Source organism: Athene noctua, chromosome 1 (genome assembly GCF_965140245.1).
Source record: "Athene noctua chromosome 1, bAthNoc1.hap1.1, whole genome shotgun sequence".
Taxonomy (NCBI): domain Eukaryota; kingdom Metazoa; phylum Chordata; class Aves; order Strigiformes; family Strigidae; genus Athene; species Athene noctua.
Window position 1 is genome coordinate 79,679,318 of NC_134037.1, and position 8,718 is coordinate 79,688,035.

At 44.3% G+C, this 8,718-nt stretch overlaps 1 protein-coding gene across 1 annotated transcript in view; it reads right to left on the bottom strand.

Moving 5' to 3' along the window:
* The window catches only part of PDE10A (phosphodiesterase 10A), a 379,155-nt gene extending 371,155 nt beyond the window's left edge, over positions 1 to 8,000 (bottom strand). The window contains exon 1 of the mRNA XM_074924896.1: positions 7,650 to 8,000. Coding sequence (XP_074780997.1) covers positions 7,650 to 7,740 — 91 coding nt within the window. The 5' untranslated portion in view covers positions 7,741 to 8,000. The remainder of the gene's footprint in view (positions 1 to 7,649) is intronic.
* Positions 8,001 to 8,718: the final 718 nt, after the last annotated feature.

Genomic DNA, 8,718 nt, shown 5'->3' on the forward strand with positions numbered 1-8,718 from the left:
AAAGGGGTATTGTTGAAGATAGTGTTCTGACATTTAGCCTATGTTCATGCAGAAGTTGCCTTCTCCAGGTGCCTCAACATTGTCACTCTGTCATTTTTCTACCTTCATCTCCAAACTTAAGCCTTCCCTTGAAGGCTGGACATCTATCAATGATTTCCAAGTACAGTCTGAGGATTATCTTTGTTTCCTCTCTCATTTTGTATAATTATCATTTCGTATTGCTGTCATGTATGACAACACCACCTCTGATCTGTATTGTACTGGTTTTCAATTTTAATTTTTCTATATTATGTCTGGGCTCAACACTAACTGAAAAACAATGTAAGAATCCATCTACTATCAACTGCCCTTCGGCTGAGATATGGTACTCAACTAAAACACAGTGTGGATGGCTTTAATACAGCTTGACACCTGAAATACAGCTGCTCATTCCACATGTTAGCAGACATACTAAGAATGAGCTTAGGAACACAAATTCAATTGCCCAATGTGTGGGCACACCTTAAATGTCAACATTATTAGGCATCACACTGTGACTGAAGTGATAAACACACAAACTGACTGTATTCTAGCCCATCAAACCCAGACAGTGTCCCTCTTCTCCTCCTCCAGCATAAAGCCACAACTGTTGCTCACTGAGTTGCCAAGGCTTCTGCATTATCACTAGTAACTTAAAAACAGGATTACGCCCAAATAGTACAAAAACTCTTAAGGCCACAGTGTGAAAACGCAAAGCAACTTTTATTAATAAACATGTGCTTTGTTAAAGATTATCAGTCCCTGGTTTTGCATATTAACAACACAATGCCTTTAAAAAATAAATACATCTGCATTTTTATGTTACTTGGCTTGTGCAACTCTCCTCCTTTCCCATATAGAAGCACTGCACTCAGGTATGTTCAGAAACAATGGCAAGGTGGTATCAATAACACAGCCTCCTGCCAACACTGTGTGACCAGGTGAATGTGGACACCATAACAGGGAGACCAGACTCTCCCTTACATTCATAGTAAGGGTAGATACACATTGCTTGGCTGACTAGGGTTAGAGGAGCAGCTTTGTTTATTTATGTATTTACAGAAAGAGGAGAGTGGCTAAGGAAAACAAACAGAAACAATACAATACACTATTAGTAAACCCAAGAGATTCACACAGATTTTAATTTACCAGAAATTAAAGGAAACCTGCAAAGTTTTCTCATTTTCAATTTCACTTCCTTTGTAATCCTCTCACCTTTTTAGCTGTCCTCCCTATTTAGCTTTTTCTGAAAGTTTTAGAAGGCATCCTAAATCAAGAGCCTTTCTTCTCTGTCAGGCAGGGTCTCCATTACCCAGACAGCACCTCTACAAGTCAGGGAAGCACCTGAGGCCAGGTGAAAGCCAGGTTCTTCAAAGACAAGTCCTAGTCTGCTCTGGGAGGCCACTCAGGCTCATTGTGCAGTCAGGAGGGCATCTCCACTGAAGATCTTTTTCAGAGCTGCTCCCTCCCCATTCACTCTCTAGGTAGGGAGACATCAACCACCAGGTGTGGAAGCAGCCAGCTGCACAACTTGACTCCATCTGACAGCAGATGCTACCCTGAGGTAACACTTATTGGTACGCTGGAGTACCACCCTCTACAGACTGGGGCCAGCTGGGAGGATTAACATCTTACACTTGCAGCCAGATGGAAATGGGGCTACAGCACCATCATCACAGTAACTATCCTACCATGTCACGGAGCCCAAAGCAGTCTCAAATAATTATCACAAAGCTTCAAGAGATGTTTGTCTAGGAAAGGCTGGTTATTTAACCAAAGTCCCATTTTTAAAAGTCACTCAGGAGACTTCTCCACTGCTTTTCGCTGAAATTTCAACTCCTGACTCACTAGGCATTTTTATAGCATTACCATACACGTTACATGACCAGCATAGCTGAAATATCTAAGAGCCCACAAATAATTAAAAAGTCATCTCCATTTTTTAAAATATTTGGATAAATTTATTTATAGACCAAAGTCAGTAATTCACCCAAAGTCACACTTTCCAACCAAAGCAACTTTGTCAAGTACTTAAAATACCACTCCTTTCCCTATGGCTCTGCCTCGTGACGTCAGCTGGGATAGTGTTTTTCCCCCTAGAATGCAGACAGTGACCTCATCATGTCTTGCTAGCAGCAGCTCAAGACCAAACTGTATTAGGCGGTACTGCATTGCTGGACAGAAAAGTCCTCTCCTATACGGAAACACCGACTCAGCAGAACGTGCAAGCGTTAGCCTTTGTATTTTACTTCAAACAAGGCTCATAAACTTATACCTAGGCACACACTAACATACCTTTCTGAAACAAATGGGAACAGAAAAGCTCCTCAACAGTCTTTACAAGATGGATACAGTGGATAGAAAGACAAGTCAGCAACAACACCCGAGGTAGAGTGTTGTTTTTTTTTTTTCCCAGGGAGCACTTACAACACTATTTCACAGCATATATATCTTGTCCCCCCTCTCTCTTCCCAAACATTTTGAATTCTCCTTAGCTTCACATCTTTCCAGCATTCCCAGTTTGCAGCTTCACATACACTGAAGTGGGTTAGTAAAACTGTCTTCCTTTTCGGCATGTTGAATTTGATCCTGTGAAACAAAAGTTAGACCCTCATCTATCGTTCACAGCATCTGGAAGGCAGATCCTTGACTGTCGCAGGAGAAAGAGATCAAAAATTAAAATCTAACATAAGAAACTATCAGTAGCCATTGAGTTAATCAGCTTTGGAAAGCATGGTTTCTTTTCCATTAACAAAGCCCTCAAAAAGCTGTTGCTGCATTTCTTTTTTGGTGATGCAAACTTTTTCCTCTGAACGAAGTTAAAAGGATCAATTCTGTCAGTGCTATTACAGTATCGGCACAAAACCCAAGCTGTACAGTAATTCCCTTCTCTTCCCCATGCCCTCACAAACGCATAAGCATCTGTCACTAAACACCTTAACTCCAAGTAGTCAGATCTTCCAGAGTGGGATCCAGAGACAGAAGGGGCTTGCTCATGTCAGGGATCAGAAGCTAAGTGAAAAGAACAGAATGGTCAGGACACAGAAGATGGACAAAAGTAAGCACGGAAGAAACTGAAGCCTCAACTGCTTTGCTTTTCCATCTGCATCAGAGAAATGTGACGATCAACAATAGTGTGCAGAGCTTAAAGGAATCCCAATAGTCACTTGCATGATAAAACAACAAATGGAGTAAAGACTGTAACTTTTAATTGTATTGATGAAGACCGAGTATGGGGGGAAAACTGTAATTCAGAAGTTGGGTTCAATTCTGACTTCCATTACATCGCTAAGACTCGAATAACGGGACAGAACTTGATTTCCTGTGTCTGATGAGCCCACATTAAGATATAACAATAATCAATAACTTAATACCAAAGTTCAAGACAAACACGAATGCTAAGCACTCACACAAGTCATCTAGTATTAGAGAGAATAAACTACTCTCCCTAGTAATTATTAGGGAAATATCCTTTATGTAGAAGTGACCCTCAAGAGGGCTTTGGTTAATAATAACTAAGACTCTCAAAATCCTGCAAACACTTCCTTATGCAGATGATTAACTTTTATGCACGCAGCCAGTCCCACTGAATTCAAAGTCTTGAATCATGTCTTAAAAGTTACTCTTGGGCAGATAGGAGTTCAACTTTGCCTCTGGAAGAGTTTTGCAACAGTTCTCTCTTTAGAGACCAATTTTGTAAAACGCAGAAAACTCTCAACTATCACTCACATTTGTGACAATGGAAACCATTCAGCACTCTGAACAACTGGACCACAGGGGAAGTGGAAGAAGAAATGCATTTATTTATCTTCATATGCAATCCAAATAGAGAAAGAGCAGCCCAGTGAGAATTGAGATACTCTTCCTTCCCTGAATCTATCATGCTCAAAAAATCTCTGCATGAAAATTTCCAAAATACTGTATTACACTATATGCAAGATCTGATGGATAATTGTAAGCAGCATTACTGAATAATTTAGGTACAACATCATGTTGCATTTGGTCCTGAGAAGCATCCACATTTTATTTGTTTGTTTTTAAACCAACACCCTCCATTTTGACATCTTCCACACTGGCTTTCAACACATTCATAGAAAACAGCGACTCACAGAAAAAAAAAAAAAAAAAAAAAAAAGGATCCTTCTTCAAATTTTTTGTGCTATGATTTTGAGTAAAAGGGTTATCACAGAAGGGAAGACCTCTGCTTCAATTGCAGGTGAAAAATACCTTTGCCATTTGACTTGCACTGAAGCCTGAAAGATCCAGTCAAAAGGCAGGAGTCATCTGCTGAAATACAGTTGTCTACATCCATGCTAGATGTTTGTATTGAATTGGCAGAAACAGCACTTCTCAGATCTGATTCTGCTGACTGAATGTAGACTTCCACTTCAGGAAGAGATGAATTGCTGCCTAGAAATGTTCTGCTTCCTGACTAGAGAGGGAGTCCAGAGGGCTGCATTGCAACAGACAAATCTCACCTTCTCCATGCCGATTATCACACTGAATGACCATATCTGGTTTCTCTGCTAAGACCCTATCAGCTTTGCTGGAGTTTCTGCCACTTAGACTGGTCCAAGTAAACCAATGTAGCTACCCTAGGCTCCGTGCAGTCAATGGAAAGAAAGAGGCACCTTAGGAAATCACCTTTTAATAAGGTGAAGCAGTGGCGTGCCTTGAATTAGACAGATGGGTTCAGGCTCTCACTGCTGAGAAGGTGGGAGATGCTGAGTACTCTCATCCCTTTATCTCCTCTCCACACCAATGAGGCTTGAAACATATAGCATCGGACCCCATAATAAAAGGCAAGGTTACAATATGGATTACAGAGACCTTCATAAAATACTCTGAAGGAGAGTAAAAACAAAACCACACCAGGGAAGTTTGAAAAATCTGTATCGTGGCCTACATAGTGTCTGTCCACCCACAGCTTTGCCAAGTGAGGATAAACAAGAGCTGAATGAAACTCCGCAAGCGCACACTTCAGTTGGCCAAATATCCAACAGAGTCTGGAGCAGCTAAGAATTTGTCTGCACTCTCTTAAGATCTAAAAGAGAAGTTCAGACCCTCAAAAAGTCTGAGATTCATCTGCTAGCAACATATGCCCCCAGCTGACCAGGTGACACAGAGACTTAAGATGGCAGACCTTAATCCAGGCTCTCACACACTTGCACTTCTGTCACCAAAAGAAGTCACCTCATTAGCCGAGGACAGCAGGGCTTCTGCATTCGACTTCTGCAGGAACACAGGATTTGGCAGCCTCCAGAAATCTGAGCTCTCTATTTTTCTTCCCTTCGTTTACTAATGCCCGTTTCCCCTTCCCCGCCTCCCTGCTCCCAATGCACACACGTTTTAATGCTAAAACCCAGGAGTTACATGGCTTTTCCATACTTCTGGGCAAATATTACACACTCTCCCTCCAAACTAGCAACTATGCCTTCTCCACAGAGGTAATAAACCTGCCTGTAAGAGCTCAGTGCTTCATAGGGAAATACTTCAGATTAATCCTAAAAAATTACCTGCACATCTCACGCCTTAAGAAAGCTTCACATCCACCATCTCACGCAAAAATACACTCCCTACAACGTTGAGATACATTGCACTCTTAATGGTTTCTACAGTTACATAGTCACAGACAATGTAATTAACAAGCTACATTCCTTCCTGTAAAATAAGAGGGAGAAAATAAACAGAATAGAAGTTCACAAAAATAAATTTGAACTCAGAAATAAAACTACATTTTTAATTTAATTTTGTCATTTACTGTGTCAAAGATGACACAAACCTGGATTACCTGGGTGCAAGCACAGGTTTGATTTACAAAATACCTTGTGTCCCCTTATGAGGAAAATGATACCTTATTTGCTCTCTTTAAATACACATCAACGCTTTATTAAGGTGTTTTTTTTTTTTACTTTCCATTTAATTTGTTTCGTACACACTGAAATCAAGAAAAAACAATCCTGTTTTAAAGTTATATTTTGTTTTCTGTTTCTTGTTACATAACCAGAAGTGTGATAGGAAATACTATTGTGGAGTTAAAAAAAAAAAAAAAAAGAAACAACCAAGCACACATCACTGCATGACAATAATGTGTAAGGTGCTCCTACACCCACTACTGGCATACATTTAAATTAAAATTACATGTAATCTATAGCCAACTTTCAGGTCTATGCTGAATGCCCTTTCTGTGTTTAACCTCCTCCATTGCTGACAAAGAGGTAAGATTTTCCAGGTTAGTAACAGCAAAATTCCACATTGCAAAAACACTGAATGCTGTCATGCAAATAAAGTCATTCACAGGGTCTGAAAATGTCCCTCCCATGTCCAGCTTGGTTTTAGGCAATGAAATTATAAGAAAATATGAACATGGATCTTATTTTCTTGTGGGAGAGCCAAGCAATTTAAAACCAACAACCACATAAACCCAAAACCAGTGCTCCTTGCTAATGAAACCAGAGGAGCACACCAGCCACTGTGCTGGAGACATTTCCTTGCAAAAAGCAAAAACATCCATGGTGGTGAGTGAATTTCATGATCTGGGTGACTTGTGACATTATGATCCTTCACATCCTTTACAAAAAGGGCCACAGACTCCATGTTGGAGAACACACTCATTCCATCCTTCTCTGCTCTGTGTACACCTGCCCAGGCAAAAGCACCGCATTTCTGAATTCGAGCACGCACAGAGACATTTTCACAGCATCATCTGAACCCACCACACACCCACCATCTACCAGCGTAGCCTCCAGAGCCATTCACAACAGCCTGAAACACTGCTCTGAATCCAACCGGTATTTTCCTCTCCTCTCTGCATTACAGCCACAAGCCCAGAGCCCTGTAGCTCAGCTTGGTTCATCTGGGCCCACTTAGTTAAAATAAACACAAAGCAAAGGAACCCCCTGGGCTGGCTGAACAACAAGAAGAAATTCGGCTGCAGAACTCCCTCACACTTGTGTGCATAGCTGATTTTACACCACTCGGCTGCTACATTGATATTATCTTGTCAAGAAGTACAGAGCAGCTTTCACCACAAATACTTCGAGCTTGAAAATTACAGCAAAGCACCACGGCTGGGGAAAAACCAACTTTAGGTGGATGCACAGCGCGCTGCAAGTGCAGCATTTGAAGCCTCAATGTGACGCAACCGAAATCGTACCAGGGACGGGGGCTTGCTGAAAGAAACTGGACCCACGCAAAACCACAACGTATGTATTAGGTGCCTATAGCTCATTCGCTGCCCAAGCTAGGAGCGCCCTGCAAACAGAGATTTACACGAGCTACAAATCAATGAGGCAGCGTGGCTATGCCCATGCCAGTGACAAACTGCAGCGGAGAAGGGAGCCTGGACCGTTTGGCAGACCCACCGCCCCCCTCAGCCACCCTCCCACACCTCTTCCCGCTCCCCTTCCCCTTGCTCCCCTTAGCCCTCCCCCTCTCAGAAGTTCAGTGTCGGTGCGCTGGGAACAGCCCTGCAGTTTCGAGCCCGGTGGTGGGATGAGCCTGGCCTAAACGCCAAAGTCACCCCGGTGTCTGTGGCGGGGGGCTGCGGGAGGCCAGCCAGGCTGACGCGCCCCTGCGGTGGGCTCCCGGCTGCCCACCGCCCGGCCACCTGCAGGCCTCCGCCGCCCTACCTTGCTCCTCGCCGGCCCCAAAGCGGGCTCTGGGGTCCTCGGGGGGGAGCCGGGCTCCGCCGCCCTCCAGGGCTTTGCGTTTCTTCGACATCTGGTCGGTGTTGGGGAGTTGAGTTTCTCCTCTCTCTCTCTCCGGGGAGATGAGTGTATGTGGAGAGAGAGGGAGAGTGTGAGGGAGAGAGACACAGGGAGGGAGAGAGAGAGATTGAAAGAAATCGCTGCCTAAAGAGAGGGGAAGAGACTTTGGAGTGGCTGGAGAGCAAGTAGGAGGCAGGGACTAAGTGGAGAAATCCTACAAATCACAATCCCATCAATTCAGCCCCACGTCTAAAGGGGCTGTTGAGGTCTCCCCCTTCCTTGCTCGTTCATCTGAGCGTGCAAGTGAAAATTAAAGATAGAGGCAGTAGTCCTCTCTCGTTTTTTCCAGATATTAGCGGGTGGTGTTTGGTTGTTTTTTGGTTTGTTTTTTTTTTTTTATTTTTATTGGGGGGGAGGGAGGGAGGAAGGAGGGATCTGATTGATATTATTTTCCCCTGTTGGGATTCCTTCTGGTTAAAAAAAGAAAAGGGAAAAAAAAAAAAAAAAAAAAAAGGTAAAAGCTGAATGGATGGGGGGTGGAGAGCGGAGAGGGGGAGGATGAGAGGATTAAAAAGAAAACCAGGAGCAGAGGAGAGGGATGACAAGAGCCTGCAGGTGCAGGGAGGCTAAATTCCCTGCAGGGGTCATGTGCTCAGGGAGCCGGGGATCCTCAGCTCCCCGGAGGCTGCCGGGGCCGGGCAGGGGCCGGCGGCGGGCAGGGGCGCGGCGCGGCCCCTGGGGGGGCTGGCGGGGGCTGCGGTCACCCCCCCCGCCGACACCTGCGGGCGCGGCGGGGCTCCGCAGCCGCCGGGGAATATTCACGAATAACTCGCACCTCGCAAACTCCGCTGTGAAGTCGGTACCCCCGCGGTCAGCCGGTCTTTTTTTCTCTCGCTCCCTCTGTAACCCTTTCAGTCCTGGGTGCAAGATGTGCCGCTCCCCCGGGGAGTCCCGTCGCGCCCCCCTCCCTCCCACCCGGCCACCTGCCCCT